At 37.7% G+C, this 19,284-nt stretch overlaps 4 protein-coding genes and 1 long non-coding RNA gene across 11 annotated transcripts; 2 read left to right on the top strand and 3 right to left on the bottom strand.

The window, feature by feature from the left end:
• Positions 1-335: 335 nt before the first annotated feature.
• LOC108816027 (probable protein phosphatase 2C 65) lies at positions 336-3,453 on the bottom strand. 5 transcript variants are annotated; one of them, XM_056990589.1, is made up of 8 exons: positions 3,224-3,453; positions 2,964-3,077; positions 2,689-2,749; positions 2,001-2,190; positions 1,557-1,850; positions 1,324-1,441; positions 953-1,176; positions 336-866 (listed from the first exon to the last, which is right to left on the bottom strand). In XM_056990589.1, the coding sequence occupies exons 4-8, from the start codon at positions 2,055-2,057 to the stop codon at positions 612-614; spliced, it is 948 nt and encodes a 315-aa protein (XP_056846569.1). In that variant the 5' UTR covers positions 2,058-2,190; positions 2,689-2,749; positions 2,964-3,077; positions 3,224-3,453; the 3' UTR covers positions 336-611. The 5 variants fall into 5 exon arrangements, with proteins under 5 accessions (XP_056846569.1, XP_056846571.1, XP_018444088.1 ...); XM_056990591.1 differs by having other exon boundaries at positions 2,001-2,179; XM_018588586.2 differs by having other exon boundaries at positions 2,689-3,077.
• A 1,484-nt stretch (positions 3,454-4,937) lies between these two features.
• LOC108816362 (uncharacterized) lies at positions 4,938-5,853 on the bottom strand. Its single transcript, XM_018588934.2, has one exon. It carries the CDS (start codon positions 5,758-5,760, stop codon positions 5,200-5,202), a length of 561 nt encoding a protein of 186 aa, XP_018444436.1. The 5' UTR covers positions 5,761-5,853; the 3' UTR covers positions 4,938-5,199.
• Positions 5,854-7,705: 1,852 nt separating this feature from the next.
• On the top strand, positions 7,706-9,261 carry LOC108814514 (uncharacterized). Of its 3 annotated transcripts, none has more exons than XM_018587099.2 (6): positions 7,706-7,862; positions 8,028-8,121; positions 8,256-8,395; positions 8,472-8,654; positions 8,732-8,791; positions 8,880-9,261. In XM_018587099.2, the coding sequence occupies exons 2-6, from the start codon at positions 8,037-8,039 to the stop codon at positions 9,030-9,032; spliced, it is 621 nt and encodes a 206-aa protein (XP_018442601.1). In that variant the 5' UTR covers positions 7,706-7,862; positions 8,028-8,036; the 3' UTR covers positions 9,033-9,261. The 3 variants fall into 3 exon arrangements, with proteins under 3 accessions (XP_018442601.1, XP_018442602.1, XP_018442604.1); XM_018587100.2 differs by having other exon boundaries at positions 7,717-7,862; positions 8,032-8,121; XM_018587102.2 differs by having other exon boundaries at positions 7,752-7,862; positions 8,016-8,121.
• Positions 9,262-10,685: 1,424 nt separating this feature from the next.
• On the top strand, positions 10,686-11,992 carry LOC108816828 (uncharacterized). Its single transcript, XM_018589389.2, has 6 exons — positions 10,686-10,871; positions 10,952-11,029; positions 11,120-11,226; positions 11,292-11,471; positions 11,547-11,628; positions 11,714-11,992. Exons 1-6 carry the CDS (start codon positions 10,742-10,744, stop codon positions 11,830-11,832), a joined length of 696 nt encoding a protein of 231 aa, XP_018444891.1. The 5' UTR covers positions 10,686-10,741; the 3' UTR covers positions 11,833-11,992.
• Positions 11,993-16,218: 4,226 nt separating this feature from the next.
• Positions 16,219-16,803, bottom strand: LOC130497414 (uncharacterized). Its single transcript, XR_008936392.1, has 2 exons — positions 16,654-16,803; positions 16,219-16,586 (listed from the first exon to the last, which is right to left on the bottom strand). It is a non-coding gene; the product is annotated as an uncharacterized LOC130497414 (long non-coding RNA).
• Positions 16,804-19,284: the final 2,481 nt, after the last annotated feature.

Raw genomic sequence — 19,284 nt, 5'->3', positions numbered from 1 at the left:
TGCGAAAATATAACAATTACTCATATCAAAAATTTGTATATTATAATAAATCCCTTATATTAAAAAGCATGTCCTGTCAACTCATTTCATTCAAACTTTTTTCATCTTCTTTTACCATGGGTAAGTGTGAACCGTTGTCAGCTGTACTGTTTCTATGAAACAGTTGAACAATTAGATGCATCTTCCTCCTTCTATTTTTTTTTTATGCAAACATAAGCTTTCAAATAGAATAACAAAATTACACACAACCACGAACCACCAAAACTTTAAAGTTTGGGCTGCTCCATACCAACAACTATTCCACATGCCTGAGCCTTGTATAGCCTAGTAAAGACTTTCATGAAAACAAGATTCACTATTATCCAAAAAAATCACACCCTTTAAATATTAAATAAAATGAGTCCATTGTATTGTCTACTTCTTTTTCCAGTTGCTTCATCAAACAAGCATAGAAAACTAAAGTTATTTTATACACAAATAAAAGCTTCAATGTTGACTAGCATCGACAACACACTCAACGTTTTGTATTTTTTTTACCCAAAACAATAAGTAAGTGATACCAACAATGATCCTACTACTATGAACAACCCCCCCCCCTTTTGGCGGTAGACTCAATGGCACTCGTTATTGCTCTTACCTGATCTCCAAGAAAGAGTCGATACCGCTCGGCTCACGTTTCCTTCTCTTGGGTATGGCCGGTGGTTCAGGTAAAGCACCACTACGGCGCAGTCATCAGCTTTAGAAGCTGGAAACTTCGTTCTCCATGTCCGAGCGGCCCTCTGAACCAGCGTCTCTGCTGCTATTGACCGGTCCTTACATGCACCCACAATTTTCACCACTTCTTCGTTTGACAGCACATCCCAAATCTGTTCATCAAACACACACATGCATTTATATATGTATCCTTTTCTAAGAGATTATGTTTCCATTCGAGAAGACTGAAAACTCGTACCCCATCGGTGGCTAGAACCACAAACTCGTCATCTCTACTGACTTTTCTGCAAAAGACCTCAGGGATGCAGAGAAGTCCATAGTCTTTGAGGCAGAAATCACCAAAAGCCCTAGACATTGCAAGTCCAGGGCAATCATCATCAGGCATCCACACTCTGTATACATCAGGTTCCTCTTCCATAGCAAACACCCTTCCTTTGCATGATACTATTCTCTCTGCTTCGCCTGTTTTTTTTTTAATTTTATTTAAAAAATACGGATAACTTAAAGCAAGGCAAACATCTTCTCTTTATATGTCCACCTCATACTCTCTGTACGTAGGAGGGTATTATTTAGTCTATTAGAGTTTAAAGGGAAGGATAAGATACTGACGTTGAACACAGGGTTTCAGATCAACCGTGAGTTGGACAGCTTTGAGACTGTTCTTGCCTCCACGGGTGCCAAGAAGGGCTCGTGAATCTCCCAAGTTGGCGATCACCAAGCAGTCACCCTACCAAATGTTTTGACGAACAAAACAACCTTTTTTAAATGAAGTGTACTGTTACTACATATATATATATATATATATGAAGAAGCCATTTTTATTTAGCTCAAAGAGAATTTACTTGTTTAAGGACGGTAACAGCAGTTGTGCCGCTGCAAAAACTATCATAAGGAGAGTCAAGACCAAGTTCGCTGTCTATTCTCTTAAAGAATGTAACTAGAACTTTCTCGAGTTCACGGAAGAGTCCCTCCTCCTGACGACTAACAATATCATTGCCGCCAGATTTTGAAGATTTGATTCTCGAATGGACCCTTGAAGGTAGACTGTCACATACGCGACGAGAGATCTTGTGACCCATTGGGCCGTGGCCGTCAAATACACCGCAAAATATCATATCCTCTTCCCCACCAAAGTTCTGAAAAAAAAAGAAAAAAAAAATGTTTTAAATTTTGATCATTGCTATATAAGGGAAACAGCTTCAAACAATATGTAAAAAAATCGACAGAGAACAGAGCAGGTAATGGTTACAAATGTTAGCTCCTGAAAATGAAAAAAGTCTAGTTACCTCCCAGACTGTCATGTCGTCTTGATTGATCCCCTTTTTCCCTTGTTTGATTGCCATGGAGACATGTTTAGATGAGCCGCGAGACCTTATAATGGCACCATCATTTGTGTCTCTAACCTCAGCCTCCCTATCATCTCTATGTTCATTACTATCATCCGTGCCATTCTCCACAGTTATCCCTGTTCCCTTGCTACAACAGACCCCCATTACCAAGCAAGAAACATTAACAAACAAACAAGAATATATCTTTTATTTTTTTTATTTTTTTTTGAAGAAGAAATATGGTCTGGAAATGCAAGCGGAGGAGTCTGCTTAGGTCATGTGGAAGAAGAGAGGAGAGCAGGGTTGAACAGCTGCATAGAAATTAAAAAAAAAAAAGCAATTCATGGGGACGCCTTGCAGCCGAAAGAAGCCAAAGAAGGGAGAGGAGAAGAGACAAGCATGAAAGAAAGCTTAATTATGAGAAGAACTATTGGTAGTAGTGATACAGAATGGCATTTGTCTCTTTGTTGAAAGCTTAAATTAATGGCAAGGAAGGTCAAAGGAGGTTTTCTCAGACTCAGATGAACAAACAAAAAAAACTGTAAAGAGAGGGAGACAAAGAAAGATATGTTTATTATCTTCTTTCTTCGTCTAAAAATAGATGGAAATCATCCAAAATTGGAGATAAAAGAAAAAAAAATAATACCTGGCTCGGTTGAGTTTCCTCCTTTGGCTGTTAATTTACAATCCACACAATGAAACGTCTCCTTCACCAAATCATTTCCTCAGTTTTGATTGATAAACCAACACCAACGAACATGTAAAAATCAATACCAAAACAAAAATATTGAAAATTGGTTGTTTACAACATGTCAATCATACAATACCCAAAACTAAGCACGATTACAATTCCGGTTTACAACATCATGCATCCATACTCTTTGATCGAAGATAAAATGAGCGAGAGAGAGATGAACATACCCCTCTTGATTCAAGGCGTTTTCCATTCTCCAGTAAGAGGTTAAATGCTCTGAAACCAGACGCAGCAAATCTTTGTCTTCTTGCTTGTTTGTAAAGCAAAAGTCTCTTTAAAAACTAAGATCACATCATATAATATATGACGTTTAAAGATGGTGAGAGAAACTCAAATTTCAAAACAGATGTAAGAAACGCACTCACAGCAGAAGAGTAAGGGAACTATTTACATACACTACTATAACTCGATTGGTAAAAGTGTCAACCTGTAAGCATGCATGTAAGAAACGAGAAGAAAGGGTTTGCAGAGTTGATTTTCATGCGTGATGCATCTGTTTCCTCCCCGTTTGCCTCTTGTGATGCATCTCTTTATCACTTGTTTTATTCAATGTGAATTCCTGTCTCCTCTTACATATCCTCAATCCGTGATAGGCATCGGCGACTACCACGCTCGCATCGTTTTCTGGGTTAATATTTACCGGAGACTTCTAACAATTAAACAAAATCTATATTATTGATTTTCACACTATGTTTACACAGTTTAACCATCGGGCCCGTTGGCAACCAAAAGAAAAAATTCATCGGGGCCCATGGGACTCATATTAATTCGTTGGAGGGAAATCAGTTTACTACGCACACTACTGCCACGTGAGGATCACGATCCAATGGCAGCGACCACAACTTCGGATGACTTCTAATTAGGGATGGCAATCAAGGATCTGGACCGCGGGCCTGGCCCATAAAGACTTGCTGCGGAACGGGATTGGGCCTCCATTTGACAAGCCCGTAAAATTGCGGGCCTCGCGGGACGGGCTCAAAGCGGGACAGGTTCAAAGCGGGATGGGCTCAAAATGGGACGGGTCGAAAGCGGGATGGGTTAAACCGCGGGATTTTGCGGCAATCCTAAGTCTCCATTTATGCTTTCACATGAGAGAGAGAGAGAGAGTGAGAGAGAGAGAGAGAGAGAGAGAGAGAGATTAGACACTATAGAACTCCATTGATGGTGGTTTCAGTGTCGATGATGCTTCCGGTCTCCCAAGCGCCTCTAATCTGCATTGGTAGAGCTTTTTCAAGCCATCATAAATGATAATAAATACATTTGTTTTGTATAAGCTTAATGTATTGATCTTATAAGAGTATACTCGATCATGTGCAAGATGAAAATCAATTTATGTCTATGTTTGTTTGTGCATGTAGAAATAAGCAATGTAATATTCGATGTTCCGCGGGATGGTCCGCGAAGGCCTGCATATTTTGCGGTACGGGATTGGGCAGCTAGTTTGAGGACCGCATCCCGCACGGAACAGGCCCGCCGTGTACCGCCAGAAATCGAACCCGCAGCGGTTCGGGACGGGACGGGACGGGAGAGCCCAATTGCCATCTCTACTTCTAATTCTCCTTCTTATTAACTAGTTCAGTTTGTTAGCAAAAACTTATACTATTTTATTTAATTTGATGAAAAAAATCATTTTTTTTTAAATTAAAACAAATTAACAAACTACCCAAAACAATGTTTTAAATATCAAGATCATATTAAAAAATAAATGTTTATATATGATCAATTTTCAATTGTATGATATAATTATACATAATTAACCAACTAATGCTTTTATTGATTAATTATTTTAATTATTCAGTTTGATCCGTTTATATACTAAAATTATCTTATATATAATGTTGGGTCTTTTAAGTGATATTTTCTTGATTTGTTCGATACCATCAAAACCAAACTACCTTTTACTTTAAAAATGAATGAATGATTCAGCGATTTCGTTATTAGTTTATAGATACGGCCAATGTAATTCGAAAGAAGAACAAATCAACGGAAAAAGAAAAAAACACCAAATCACATTGCATGTTAGGCTTTGCTTGGAAGACAGCTTAAATTTCACACAAAGACTGCCAAACTCACAATAACACGGAATCATGTAAAGATTACACTCAACAAAGCAAAATATCATCAAAATTCCAATCAATGCATTAAACGGACCCAACGAAATGCTACTTTTTAAGCTTCTGATCAAATACGAACTGTTCATTCTCTTACTACAAACAAAAAACAAAAATATTACATAACAAAATGAGAAAAAAAGAGCATGATACTATTTGGTGCTTTATCTAATATTATTACCGACATGGTTGATTGAATACAACACGATGGATTACAAAACATATTATATTAAGAAAGAAACACGCATTTATAAAAAGGTCCAAAGTTTTATTTTCCATTGAATGATGAATTTTACCAGATGCGGATTCCGAAGCAAGAGGTGGATTGTGATCTGCGAATGGTGGGGTAGTGATCAATAGAAGAGTCGAAGGATGAAAATCTTTTTACGACCTTCCCTTTTGTCTGAAACTTGAACAAATGGTACTCGTTATCATCGATCAGCACCCTCTCCGACAGAGACTGTGACGAAGCGGACATTTTCTTGACTTTATTGTTATGACCACCTGATGATAGCCAGAAGAGCCTTGCGGGGATTAGTGCGAGGATTTTCTTGATGGGTTTTTTCGAACCACGGCGGAATATTTGGTCGCTGGAGAAGGAGAAATGAGACGGCGGAGGGGTGAGAGGAAGTGACGGAGGCAGCTCGGAGGAGGGATGTTTGGGAGTACCAGGATGAGATTCCCAGTCGAAAGGGATGGAACCGGCAGCTCCATCGTAGTAATAGATTCTAAAAGAAGGACAAGCTGATGCCGGCGAGGAGAAGCGTTGTTTGGTCGACGGTATCTTGTGTGAGAAGGTATTAGTGTCTTGCTTTCTCAGCGATACAGGACGCTCAGATCCGCCGTTTGTCATTATTGTCTTGTGAGACTGAGAGAGAGGAAGGCTTTGTGCATATGAGAGACATGGTACTAGTTTATATAGTGTCTGGTACGTTTTTTGTTATATACAACACTAGATTATGACCCGCGCGCATGCGCGGCTATATCTTTTGATTCACATATTTTATATACATATTGTATATTATTTAAGATTTATAATATAAAAAAGTTAGAATTATTCGGAACAAAAAAAATTGACCCGGACAAAAAAATCAAATACCTACTTAGATCCAAATGTTGAGAACTCAAAGAACTCATACCTGAAATGAACAGATTTATACCCGACCCAGTGAGCTAAATTTCAAACATAATATCTTTTGTCATATTTTTAATTCATTTTTTGGGTTGGTGAGATTTACTATTTATTCGGAAGATTTTTGGCTAACTTAATGGTATATATTCGTAGGTTTCTTTTTTCTGAACATGAAAAAAAAAATTTGGGTCTTGATTAAATTTATATTATATAACAAATTGCTGATTAAATTTAATTAGTTGAAAGTTATAGTTTTTTGAAGATTTATATTAAAACTAATTTGTAACAGTAATATAATTTTTGTTATAAATTAGTATATCATGGTTTATAGGTTCAAATTATAGAGTTAGTCGTCTTCATAGTATTGCTAATATTGATAGATGCAAGTTAATGAATACAGATAATATATTGTATTATTAGTAATATGTCGTATAGTATTATATGTTAGTAGATGTGATATTAATAATCTATCTTATAGTATAATATGCTAGTGGATGTATCTAGCTTATAGTAAAATATATGCAATATAAGGAAACATACGTAGTGGATATAATAATAAGGTAAGAAGTAAAAAACTATGGTAATAGTTGATATTAATTATTTATAAAAATGTATGTCTAATAATAAGTAGATTAATATAACATTAATTACATAAGGTCCAACTTTAAAATTCACCTAGAAAAAGTTGTAATGTTTCTGTTTTAATAAGATAGATTTGGACTTCGGTGTCTAAGAATTATGAGAAACAAAACTTAACTCTGAAAATGAAATGCTAGTTTATACTCCAATATTGGACGCTGGTTATAATAAATGCATACATCTTTTAATTATGTGACAAAGTAATCGCTCGCGCGTGAACCTAACACACGCGTATGCTCTAGTTTGCGTTTTCAATTAGGAATTCTATAAGGCGTCAGATTTAAGTTTAACCGGACGAACTCTGTTGATCCAATACTACGATGGAGCTGCCGGTTCACATATGATATATGGGATACTAACTTCGAAATGATTTTGATACTAGATCGTAGTAATAGATTCTGAAGGAAGGAGTATTCTCTTGTTTTCTCTTGAGCGAAAAGTTGGGATACTATATCATCACATATGATATATGGGATGCATTTGGTTCGATATAAGAATAGTTAGACACAAACAAGCGGCCCCCGGGTGGATATTAAAAGAAAACATTAAAAATTTGTGGATGGTTGGTTATTACATTAGAGAGACATTTATGAGTAGGTCCAGAGATGAAAACAATGTGATTTGAATAGTTGGGGTTATGTAATTAACCAATGATGTTTGTGTGTTAGTATAGATACGAAGAATATGAGTGGTAGAGCCGTATGAAAAATGAAAAATGAAAAATGAAAAATGAAAAATGAAAAATGAAAAATGAAAGCAGTATAAGTAAAGTATTATAAGATAAGGAGGGATTGGTTCACGCAAAGCAAAATGCATCTGGTAAAAGAAAGAAATGTCTTACTTAAATGGTCTTAATGAAAACAAAACAAAAATGAGTATGGGCCAAGAAACAAAACAAATGTTGAATGAGGCCATGATAGAAAATTCTGAGGATGAAAGTGGGTGGATTTCATCAATCCTCTAACTAAGTAAAATTTAAACACAAACAGAAGTAACTGTGGTAACCTTAAAAAAAGACCCAATGAATCTGAGACTTTCTTTTTTAAGGGCAAAAAGGCGTAGTAGTGTACATAAATAAATAATAAAAAAAGAGAGGAGAGGGAATAAGGAGGAGTCGAATCGAAGGTCGATCGATCAATCAATAGAGGAGGAGGAGGAGCAGCAGATCTGTGGCCGTCCGCCGTGTAAGATTGATTCTGATGCTCTTGTTTGTATTGGATTCTCTCTCTCTCTCTCTCTCTCTCTCTCTCTCTCTCTCTCTCTCTCTCTCTCTCTCTCTCTCTCTCTCTCTCTCTCTCTCTCTCTCTCTCTCTTTCTTTTTTCAAGATTTGAAATAGATTGAGTTTCAGGCAGTAATTATGGGCGTTATTAAATTTGGAGTCTTCCTCTTCCTCTTCCTCTTGGGGCTGACCACCTGTGATGCTTCTCTTCCCCAACCATCTGGTAACATCTGTCTACTCTTTCTTTCTTTTTCTTTTAAAGCCCTTTTAGCAGCTCTTTTGTCTATGGGGATTCTATTATGTTTTATGATTCTAACAAGACTTCTTTTTATGCATCAATCAATCAAATCAAATCAGCTGATGATAACCAAGTTTGTGAGTTGTGTGATAAGTATCTCACCCTCGCCATTGATTACCTCCAAAATGACGACAACCAGAATGCACTCGTTGAGGCCCTCCACATGACCTGCTCCCAGATTCCTCCTTTGCAAAAACAGGTCCTTTCTCTTTCTCTTTCTTTCTTAATTGTCTAATACTATCTCATCCTCATCTCACTCAACCCTCCCTCTGCAGTGTCTTTCCATGGTAGATCATTATACCCAACTTTTCTTCACTCGAGTCTCTCTTCTCAACCCCCACGGCATCTGCAAAACCCTTAACCTCTGTCAACCACTCCTTGCTTCCCAAGGAAACTGTGAGGCTTGCCACGATACTGTCTCCCAGCTTGTCACCAAACTCAAGGATCCTCAAACTAAGGTCTGCTCTCCTCCTCTCCTATATATATTGCTTCAATCGAAATTCTCAAGATAATTATTATATATTCCATTGTGCAGCTCAAGATAATTCGCTTGCTTCTCAAGGAATGCAAGTCCCTCAACAATTACCAGGACAAGGTACTCACTCCTACTTAAATTAAACCCAAAGGAAATACATTACTCAGGTGACGATGTTGATGTTTTATATATGAATTTTCGTTATTAGTGCAAGAAGATGGTGTTCGAGTACGGCCCACTGATGCTTGCCGATTTCGAAAATTTTCTGGAAAAGAAAGACGTCTGTTCTATCCTTGGCGTCTGTCCACCTCCACCCATCCACAGTTTCTACATCCTTCCTGCAGCGCTGGCAGATTCTTAAATTTGACCACCCTTTCTTTTTCTTTTTACCTTCATTCCCTTGGTAACAATAACATTCTCACAGAAAGGTTTTCATGTTTTGGATAACCGTTGGGTGTTTACTATACATTGATGGGCTTCTCTGGCCCAGTTTCTTAATGGGCTTTGCTTGGTGTTCATTCTCGCATTGTTTGATATGTAATGTTTGCCTCTGAAGCTTCAAATGAAACAGGCTTGGCTTTTGTTTTTTCCTTTTTTATTTAAAGTCTTTGCGTTGATTTAAAATCATTACATGTTTTTTTGTTCAAAAACATAGGAACAATATCATACACTAAGAGTGTTTCAAAAAAAAAAATCATACACTGAAAAACCATGGAAAAGGTTCTAAATCAGAACTTATCACGCATGCGTTTGTACCCTCAAACACTTGCACTAACCGCTGGGTACCTTTCAACCACTTTTGGTGTCGGTCTCCTATCGCTTGCTGTTGTGTGTTACATTCACACATGATATAACTCCAAGAGATGAGTTACTCACCTATTAGATAGATAACAGCTTGCCTCAGTCACACAAACTATCAACTGTTCCAAGACATCTAGCTGCTCCATCAAACATTCGTAGATCGTAATGGAGTGAGTTAAGGATATATATAGAAAACATTGACTAAAACGTTTTTTTTTTTTGTGAATTTAGAAAAGTTTTGTCGTCAGAAATATTTTTTAAAAATTCGAAAGGACATATATTAACATATATCAATTAAAGTCTAGTTATTAAATTACAATCAATAAAATGTACATAAATTTAAAGCTTTATTAAAATTTAAATAAACATTAATATACTAGAAGAGTATTTAAACGGATAAAACTTAGGGACAACTTATATAAGTTTTTAGTTATAGATGTTTTAATCAGGTTGCAATTTAACGAGTCATCGCAGATGTCTGTTCTGAGTGACAGTTAAAATGGAGAAAAGACCGAAAGAAAGTAGGATGCGGATTTACTTTGGCTTAATTACATGGAAAAATATAACAGGCCCATAATCATGACACGAGGGGTGTTTGTTTAGGCTAGAGTTTAGGTCTAGAGAGCGTCGTCTCTCAGTCGACATGGGTGATGAAGCAGAGGAGAGGCTTGTGTGCAAGCTTAAAGTTGGTATGAGAGTGGGAAGATTCAAGTTGAAACTCAATCTTCGAAACCGATTAATCTCATCATGGAAGCTTCATGGATTGTCATTGGTGGTTAGATTCAGAAAGCATCATCTGAGAATCGATTCTGAATCAAAACCAGAATGCAATTGCAGACGCAAGTCCAGATTTGGATTCATACGGAGTCTTGGTGTCCTCCGGAAGCAGCGGAGAGTAGTAGAGAAGGTGGGATCCAAAAAGAAAATGGATGAAGAAGAAGGCATCCGGAATGGATCCTTGGGCTTGGGTTGTTTCTCAGCCGTGGCCGTGGCCGTGGCAACTCTCATCATCCTCATTCTTTTTTGTTTTCTACCGACAAAATAACATTTTCTTATGTAATTTTATTAGGATTGTTTTTGCCAGCAGAGAGTAACAATAATGAAAAAAGACTAGTTTTCTCAGAACCCAACCCACAGCAGTGTATTGATTTTATTAATGGGCTCGAAAGTGGCCCATTAGTTGTTACAGTTCGATTAGCGTTCCTCCGTCTTCCTTATCCCCTCCCTCTCTAGGAGAAGTCGAAACACTATAGAGCTCCGCTCCCAGTAATGGCGGCGACATGGACTTCTTTTGTAACCTCCTTTTGTATTTCTTCACCTTCTAATAAACCCTCATACTCATCGTTGAGCGGTCTGTCTTTCCGGAGGCAAACAGTGCTCCCAACGAACAGATTTCCCAGTTAAGATATTGGTGTTTTTTTTTTGTTTGTAATATTCTGATTATATAGTCAGTCTCTGACGGTGGTGATGATTCTGTAGGGATATATGCGTTGTCTAGCAACGACATCAAAGTCGGGACAAACATAGAAGTCGATAGTGCTCCGTGGCGTGTTCTGGGTATTCTTTCTTTCTTTCTTTCTTGGTTCGAAATTTGTTATGGTCATTTTTTGAGATTTTATTAGGCAATTTTTTGGTTGGTTTGGGCAGAGTTTCTTCATGTGAAGCCAGGCAAAGGTGCTGCTTTTGTCAGAACCAAAATCAGGAATTACGTCAATGGTAGCACCGTCGAGAGAACCTTTCGTGCCGGAATTACTGTAAGTGAAGATAACCTCTTCCTCTTCCTCCTCCTCTTCGATTCCTCATTTTGATTTGATTTCAGATGGAAGAGGCAAATGTCTTCAAGGAGACCAAGCAATTCACTTATAAAGACGGCTCTCAGTTTGTTTTCATGGACTTGAGCAGTTATGAGGAAACACGTTTAAACGAGGCTGATATGGGCGACAAGACCAAATGGCTTAAAGAGGGAATGGACTGCAATTTACTCTACTGGAAGGACAAGGTAATTCTATCTATCATCTCTAGCTTTTCTCACCACTGAGCTGACGACTTCCTTCATCTTCTCTCTCTCTTCCAGGTCATCGATTTTGAACTTCCCATTACAGTTCAGCTTAAAATTGTTGACGTTGATCCTGGTCTCCGAGGTGACACTGCACAAGGTACGTAAATGATTTGATACTCAACAATTCTCTTGTGGATGGGTCCATTGAATATCTAACCTGAAAGGAGTGGTGTATCATGCAGGTGGAACAAAACCTGCCACCCTCGAGACTGGTGCAGTTGTCAATGTACCCCTCTTTGTCAATGTTGGTGAAGATATTATGGTGGACACGAGAACCGGTACCTACATGAGCCGGGTCTGACACATCTTCCTTATTGCTAACGACTAAGGAACGCGAGATTTAATGACCGGTTTTGGTTAAGAGTCTAATTAGTTGAGTGAATTTCTACTATGGAATATATTGATTTCTTTGTTGGTCAGTTATTACTATACCTGAGTAGTAAATCCCCACTTTACTTTTACCTGTGAGATTCGATCACTATGCTTTACCCAAAATTACAAAGTTGTGACATTGTTTGGATCTCGATATGAGCCCCCGATTGTTGGTCCTTTAGTTTTAGCGAGAAGAATGAAGGAGAGACACGACACGAGAAAAAGCCAAATGATTAGTATTAATAATGATGCACCCAAGCTGAGAAATGCTTAAGGGTGTGCTTGTCTCTCAAAAAACTGAATCGCCTAATACTGATTTTCTATCATTTTAAAATACATACGTTTCTCCGGCCACCATGTTTGAGTGTGCGTACTGAGTGACAGTGGCCTTAAACGAATGAATTTAGTGAATGTAAATTAGGTCACAAAAAAAGTATAATTAAAATTCAATGTGTAAGCTTTTCGGGACTATATGGTAACAATATAGTGTGTGAATAGAGTGAAGACTGTTCTTACAACTCAAACTGAGAAGGCTGAGTGTTGGGATGGTTATCGAGAGGCATGCAATGCGCCGTTATCGCTCTTATCTTGGAATCCACGTATGTCTGCACTCTGCAGCACATGATTAATTAATAGTTAAGAACCCCCCACCCCCCCACAATCAAAATCAGTTGAATATAGTAATCCAAGTCCAGTCAATATTGAACGAGTATGGTTTTTGAGAAGCAAACTCTGATTCTGTATTTGTAAATAAGCTCCCAAAGCAGCTGCTCCCAGTCCCATTATTATTATTATCTAAGTCCCATTATTATTATTATTATTATTGTTATTATTATTATCTAGCTTACATCTCCTCTTGCATCTTTACCTGTGTTGTCAGTCACAGTGCAGTTTAAACTTTTTTATCTTTATGGATCGATTATTGTTTCCAATGATTATTTGATGATTGGTGCGTAAAAAATACTTATGCAAATGTCGTGCTCTCTGATGTGAAGCAGGCTTCTGCTGCAGAAAGAGAGCCCCTGTCATGTCAAAACAGACGATGGAAGTCAGTTAGTTAGCTGAGGTACGTCATATTAGTGAGTTTCATATATATATGTGTTCACGTGAAAATGCTTTACACGTTTATAGATATTTAGTTATGTGTTATATTAGCATATGTATTATAGGTACATGTCCTTTTATTCATATATATGTGCACATAGACCTTTGCACACAAAAAAGGTGCATAGACATGCTTACACACATAATGTTGGGCATACATGATACATATTCTACGAAAAGAGGTTCCTGTCCATTTACCCGATTATATTAATTAAACCCTTCCACCTATAATTATTATAAGGTATCAAACACTATTCGCCATCTAACTTTGTTTTTTTTTGGTTCAAAATAAACTTTGTTTTCTAGGATAACTAAATAGCATCTGTCTATAGGTTGGGTGCTTGATTATGATAATCTTAGCCGTTTCTTAATTGCATCATATTATGATATATAAGCTCACGAGTAACAAAAACAAAGGGGGACCATAAAATTTTAAATGTTAGATTTGAATTTAAAAATGAACGAGATGCATTATGTTTTTTTTTTTGTTTTTCTAAGCATACACATTAAAAAGGATAAGTACATTCTTGACTCGTGAAAGGATAACTTCTAAAGAACCTCTGTTTATTTAACTAGTCGATAGAAGTCCTTCAACCCAAAAGAGATATAATACAAAACTAAAGGATATATAGCTTTTTCCTGATATAAATAATCTATATTGGGTACTTTTTAGGGCACAAGGTCAAAAGGTCTCTTTGTCTTTCCGTTCTGCTTCAGTCGTAAGTTCATTGACCTGACCAATAATTTCTTGTTTCGCCACCTTTTGACCCTCGTGTTGGACTGTGTACGGTTGATCGGATTAACATGAGCGCTCAGAGAGATTTTATTTATGAGAATAATAATATTGATATCTATAACTTTCATCTTGAGCCCGACATGGGTTCTCGTTTCACACAACTACATTGTGAACTCAAAAGCTACATGCACTGTAAAGGTCTTAGCAATTAGTAACCATTAGCTTAATCTTAGAAGTTAGAAGCATTGCTTGGGAGTTGAATGGGCTGGCATGACTGTATGATTTATCAGGAATATGCAGACAAGATGAACAAGTCCATATCTGTACGAAGTAAAGAAATGACAACAGGTTAAGAAAAGAAGCAGCTTTTATAGACGCCTTCGATTCGTTGTATGAGGGTCCAAAGTCGCTGAGCCAATGGTCTCTACAAGAAGGAGAAAAAAAAATCAACCATGATTAGAAGGTGCGGATAAGGAAGAGTGACCTGCCTCCTCTATCAGATGGTAGGTACCAATAACACACCTGCTCAGAATCACCCCATCTACGGAAAGCAGAAAATGACTGCAAACAGGAGAAGAGGAACTGACCACCAACAGAAGCAAATCCTTCCCAGTCGTCTTCCAGTAACGTTTCGACTGGTCTATAATCCCAAAACAAAGTCAAAATCAATTAAATCAAAACTAGATCATCGTAACCAATTCGATAAAGAACTAAAAAAAAGTAACGTGTAGATCCCAGGGCTTGGATTTGTACATATCTGTTGGAAACGGAACCCAGGAGCGAACGACGTCACCGAGCCGCGACCCATCAATTCAACTTTGGGCCACATCATAAAGGCCCACGAAAGTCATAGATTACTTGAACCGACTAGCAAGTAATAACCAAATCTCTTACACTTTCCATATCCACCGTTGGATTCGAAATTCATGATCCAAGGTTTAAGAATCCAAACCTCCTCGAAATTTGACCGTTTGGAACATTTCTGTTTATATTTGACTTCCTCTCCTCTCATCTCCTTTCCGCAACACACGTTCTCTCCCTCTATCGCTTTCTCCTTCTTCTTCTTCTTCTTCTTCTTCTTCTTCTCTTCTTCTTCTTCTTCTTCTTCTTCTTCTTCTTCTTCTTCTTCTTCTTCTTCTTCTTCTTCTTCTTCTTCTTCTTCTTCTTCTTCTTCTTCTTCTTCTTCTTCTTCTTCTTCTTCTTCTTCTTCTTCTTCTTCTTCTTCTTCTTCTTCTTCTTCTTCTTCTTCTTCTTCTTCTTCTTCTTCTTCTTCTTCTTCTTCTTCTTCTTCTTCTTCTTCTTCTTCTTCTTCTTCTTCTTCTTCTTCTTCTTCTTCTTCTTCTTCTTCTTCTTCTTCTTCTTCTTCTTCTTCTTCTTCTTCTTCTTCTTCTTCTTCTTCTTCTTCTTCTTCTTCTTCTTCTTCTTCTTCTTCTTCTTCTTCTCTCAGACTGATTCTCCATAGCAAATAATCAAGAAAGAAGTTTCATAAATACTCAAAGGGAACGATCATGGCGACGAGACAAGCTCAAGATTTACTCTATATCTTATTTAACCCTAGGGTTTAAAGATTGATTTTGAGGCTCTTATTAAAAGTTTTGATCGTTAACTTCACAGATGATCCCGTCCATGTCAAGAACCGTCGCTCTCTTTGGGACATCGAAAACCTCACTGCTGTTCCTGGAATCGAAGGAGGAAATATCAATCGACCCTTGACCCGTAACTTTGATAAAAAGGTTCGTTTTTAATTTTTTTTTTGTTGCAAACCTTGTTTTCACTTTTGAGAATGCATATGATTGTTGAATCTGATTCTGTTTTGCGGTCTCTCTTCCTTACCAAATCAGCAAATCAATCCAAACAAAAGCTTCGGTTCTTGATGGTGCTCTTGTACCCACAAGTTGTTGATAATTAAAAAGATTCGTTTTTTTTTTAAAGATCCTGTTTTGCGAGCGCATGTGGCTGTTGAATCTGACTCTGTTTTGTGGTTTCTTTACGAAACCGCAGATCAATCTGGACCAAGCTTCGGTTCTTGATGATGTTAGACGGTTAGACCCAAGAAACAGTAGCAATAATTGTCCACCAGAACCCACGAGGCTGCGAATCTGGAATACACGGATAACGTGGTCGTCGCTGCCAGGTTCGATTATGTCATTGTTATGTTTTGAGCTTACTGTTGTAGAATCATGCACTAGTAGAAAACTGCAGAATAGACACGTAATTTTTAGTGACTATGGCTTTCTTTTCGTGACTATAGAACAATATAGTCACGGTTAGTAACGGAAAAAAATCGTGTGTATACGATCGTGACCATTTTTCTCGGTGACTTTTTCGTGACTTAATAATCACGATTTTGCCACGTTTATTTTCGTGATACTTTAGTCACCGTATAGACACATAATATATCGTGGTTGTTTAGTCACGTTCATATTCGTCACCAATACGTGACTGTATTTAAAAATAAACAAAAAAAAAAGAAAATAAAAATAACTATTTTGTTATTCAAAATCTGATTAATCACAAAATATAATACAATTAATTTCAATATAATAAAAATAATCACAACTTCGAGCCCGAGATCTGCGGTGAGCTTGAATCCGGTGGCGAAATCGGCTGTGAGCTTGAGTCGGTGACGAGCTTGAGTCCGGTGCCAGGCTTGATTCCGGCAACGAGGAGACCAACAACAACCTTGGGTGACGAGCTTGACTCAGACGAAGAGCTTGAGAGAGTTACGAGATAAAGCTATGACGATATGAGCAACCGAATCGTCATGCCACCACCACCGGTTCATCACGACACCGATTCGTTACGCCACACCTTTGGTTCATCACACTGCCACTTCTTCAGATCTAGAAACAAGATAACATTAATAGATCTAGAAACGGAGCAAACCACGTGTAAAAATTCGAATCTCACCGGCGAAGGTAGTTTCGGAGAGAGAGAAGCAAAACGTGATCGAGATCGATGCTTGTTGTGCCTTTTCCTTTTTCATTGATGGAAGTGAAGGGAATAGAAGCATATAAGATGGAGATGGAGATGGAGATGGAGATGGAAGTAAGAAAGAGAAAAAACAAAACAATGAACAAATTAATAACGTAAATCTTCCTGATCCGTTAGATTAACATCTACCAATGGCCAAGATTTTAAAAAGGGCGATCCGCACCTTTTCTGATAGACCAATAGGAAACAATCTTTTACTTTTATTATGATTTATGTTAGAATGGTTTTATCTGCTTAAAAACAGAGTTTGGAGCTTACTTGAGATAGATAACTGATTTTACATTTTCAAAATTTAGGATTATCGTTCGAAAAAATATATTTTTATAAGCGATCGAAATTAGTGCTTTAGGCTTATACATAAGATATTCTTAATGGTTATGTTTTGGTTTTATGGTTTATAGTTTAATTCTAATAATTAAAACTAGTTTAAAGTTTGAAAAAGTTGATGTGAGAAACTTAAAATTTAGTGAGAACTATATTTTAGTTTTTATCTAAGACTTGAAAGTTTTTAGATAGAATTTAAATTTAAAATTTAATGTTTATGATATAAGGTTTATAATATGGCATAGGGTTAGGAGTATATGTAGGGTTTGAACTTTGAAGTATGTAGTTTAGGGTTTTGATTTAAGAATTGAGCTTTAAAAGATTAGATATAGAATTCAGATTTATGTTTGAGTTTTGAAATTTATATTTGGACATTTGATTTCCTACCATGATGTATGATTTAATATTTGAGGTTTAGGGTATAGAAAAGCTAATATGGCCACGAAAATACCTTGGCAAATAGTGACTACTTTTTTTTTTGGTTACACACTTATTAATCATAATTTTTGGATCGTGGCTGTTGTATCTACGATTTGTACAGAGTTTTGTACACGTGTCAATGCAGTCATGAAAGCAACCAAGAGAAAGCGTGACCATATTTAGTCGTGACATTTCTGCGAGGAAAACGTGTCTTTTTAGCCACGAAATGGTTAGGAATAGTCACGATTACGGGTTTCGTGACTAACTGTGACGGTTCTGTGACTAAGTAAAAAAAGTCACGTCCTCTCGTGACTAAACCGTGTTTATATTGATTTTTTCTACTAGTGATGGTAATGATCGAATCTTGATAGGTTTGGTGGTGAGATTGAAATTGGAAAATAGGTTCAGGTGGCTTGGACGTGAATTATTTTAGCTAGGAATGAGAATCTTGCTGGTGATGATCGTATTTAAAAAGATAGAAACAGCTGACAAAATACTTATATAATGGAAAAATAGCTATGTACTTTTAAAAAAAAAGATATGTACTTTTAAAACATTTTTATGCAAATCTATTGTTTTAAGTACAATTTTTTAAATAAAAACTTCAAAACATTTTTATTCGGCAAACCTCTTTTGTCATATAAGTATAGCTTTTTAAAAAATATTAATATACTTCAACATATCGTTTGTGCAAACCTTTTGTTTTAAGTATAATTTTAATTTTTTTTGTTTAGGGTTTAAAGTTTTAAGGAATAGGGTTTTGCAAAACCTCTTTTGTCTTAAGCATAACTCTTTTTTAAAATATTAATACTTCAATTTTTTTTTGTGTAAACCTTTGCTTTTTTAAATATAATTTAATTTTTTTAGGGCTCAGGGTTTGGAGAGTTGGAGGTTTGGAGGGTTGGGAGGGTTTGGAGGGTTGTAGGGTTGGGAGGGTTGGGATGGTTGGGAGGGTTTGGAGGGTTGGGAGGGTTTGGAGGGTAGGGAGGGTTTGGAGGGTTGGGAGGGTTGGGAGAGTTTGGAGGTTAGGGAGGGTTTGGAAGGTTGTAGGGTTGGAGGGTTGGAGGGGTGGGAGGGCAGTTGTAGGGTTTGGAGGGTTTATAGGGTTTGCAGGGTTGGAGGGTTTGGAGGGTTGGGAGGAGGAGGGTTTGTAGGGTTTGGAAGGTTGTAGGGTTGGGAGGGTTGGAGGGGTGGGAGGGCAGTTGTAGGGTTTGGAGGGTTTATAGGGTTTGCAGGGTTGGAGGGTTTGGAGGGTTGGGAGGAGGAGGGTTTGGAGGGTTTGGAGGGTTTGTAGGGTTTAGGGTTTAGGGTTTAGGGTTGAGGGTTGAGGGTTGAGGGTTGAGGGTTGAGGGTGTAGGGTTTAGGGTGTAAGGGTTTAGGGTGTAGGGTTTAGGGTGTAGGGTTTAGGGTGTAGGGTTTAGGGTGTAGGGTTTAGGGTGTAGGGTTTAGGGTGTAGGGTGTAGGGTGTAGGGTGTAGGGTTTAGGGTTTAGGGTTTAGGGTTTAGGGTTTAGGGTTTAGAGGGTTCAGGGGGTTCAGGGTTCAGGGTTCAGGGGGTTCAGGGTTTAGGGTTCAGGGTTTAGGGTTCAGGGTTTAGGGTTCAGGGTTCAGGGTTCAGGGTTCAGGGTTCAGGGTTCAGGGTTCAGGGTTCAGGGTTCAGGGTTCAGGGTTCAGGGTTCAGGGTTCAGGGTTCAGGGTTCAGGGTTCAGGGTTTAGGGTTTAGGGTTTAGGGTTTAGGGTTTAGGGTTTAGGGTTTAGGGTTTAGGGTTTAGGGTTTAGGGTTTAGGGTTTAGGGTTTAGGGTTT

This window comes from Raphanus sativus, chromosome 7 (assembly GCF_000801105.2).
Source record: "Raphanus sativus cultivar WK10039 chromosome 7, ASM80110v3, whole genome shotgun sequence".
Taxonomy (NCBI): domain Eukaryota; kingdom Viridiplantae; phylum Streptophyta; class Magnoliopsida; order Brassicales; family Brassicaceae; genus Raphanus; species Raphanus sativus.
The sequence above is the reverse complement of the archived record's forward strand: the minus strand, read 5'-3'. Positions and strand labels throughout refer to the sequence as shown.

Coding starts and splice junctions, on each gene's coding strand:
- LOC108816027 (XM_018588585.2), bottom strand. CDS start 2,207: ATGGGGGTCTGTTGTAGCAAGGGAACAGGGATAACTGTGGAGAATGGC. Junction 1,851..2,000: donor ACGACATGACAGTCTGGGAG/GTAACTAGACTT, acceptor TTTTTTTTTCAG/AACTTTGGTGGGGAAGAGGA. Junction 1,442..1,556: donor CTGTTACCGTCCTTAAACAA/GTAAATTCTCTT, acceptor AACATTTGGTAG/GGTGACTGCTTGGTGATCGC.
- LOC108816362 (XM_018588934.2), bottom strand. CDS start 5,760: ATGACAAACGGCGGATCTGAGCGTCCTGTATCGCTGAGAAAGCAAGAC.
- LOC108814514 (XM_018587099.2), top strand. CDS start 8,037: ATGGGCGTTATTAAATTTGGAGTCTTCCTCTTCCTCTTCCTCTTGGGG. Junction 8,396..8,471: donor TTCCTCCTTTGCAAAAACAG/GTCCTTTCTCTT, acceptor CTCCCTCTGCAG/TGTCTTTCCATGGTAGATCA. Junction 8,655..8,731: donor TCAAGGATCCTCAAACTAAG/GTCTGCTCTCCT, acceptor TCCATTGTGCAG/CTCAAGATAATTCGCTTGCT.
- LOC108816828 (XM_018589389.2), top strand. CDS start 10,742: ATGGCGGCGACATGGACTTCTTTTGTAACCTCCTTTTGTATTTCTTCA. Junction 11,227..11,291: donor CCTTTCGTGCCGGAATTACT/GTAAGTGAAGAT, acceptor ATTTGATTTCAG/ATGGAAGAGGCAAATGTCTT. Junction 11,472..11,546: donor TACTCTACTGGAAGGACAAG/GTAATTCTATCT, acceptor TCTCTCTTCCAG/GTCATCGATTTTGAACTTCC.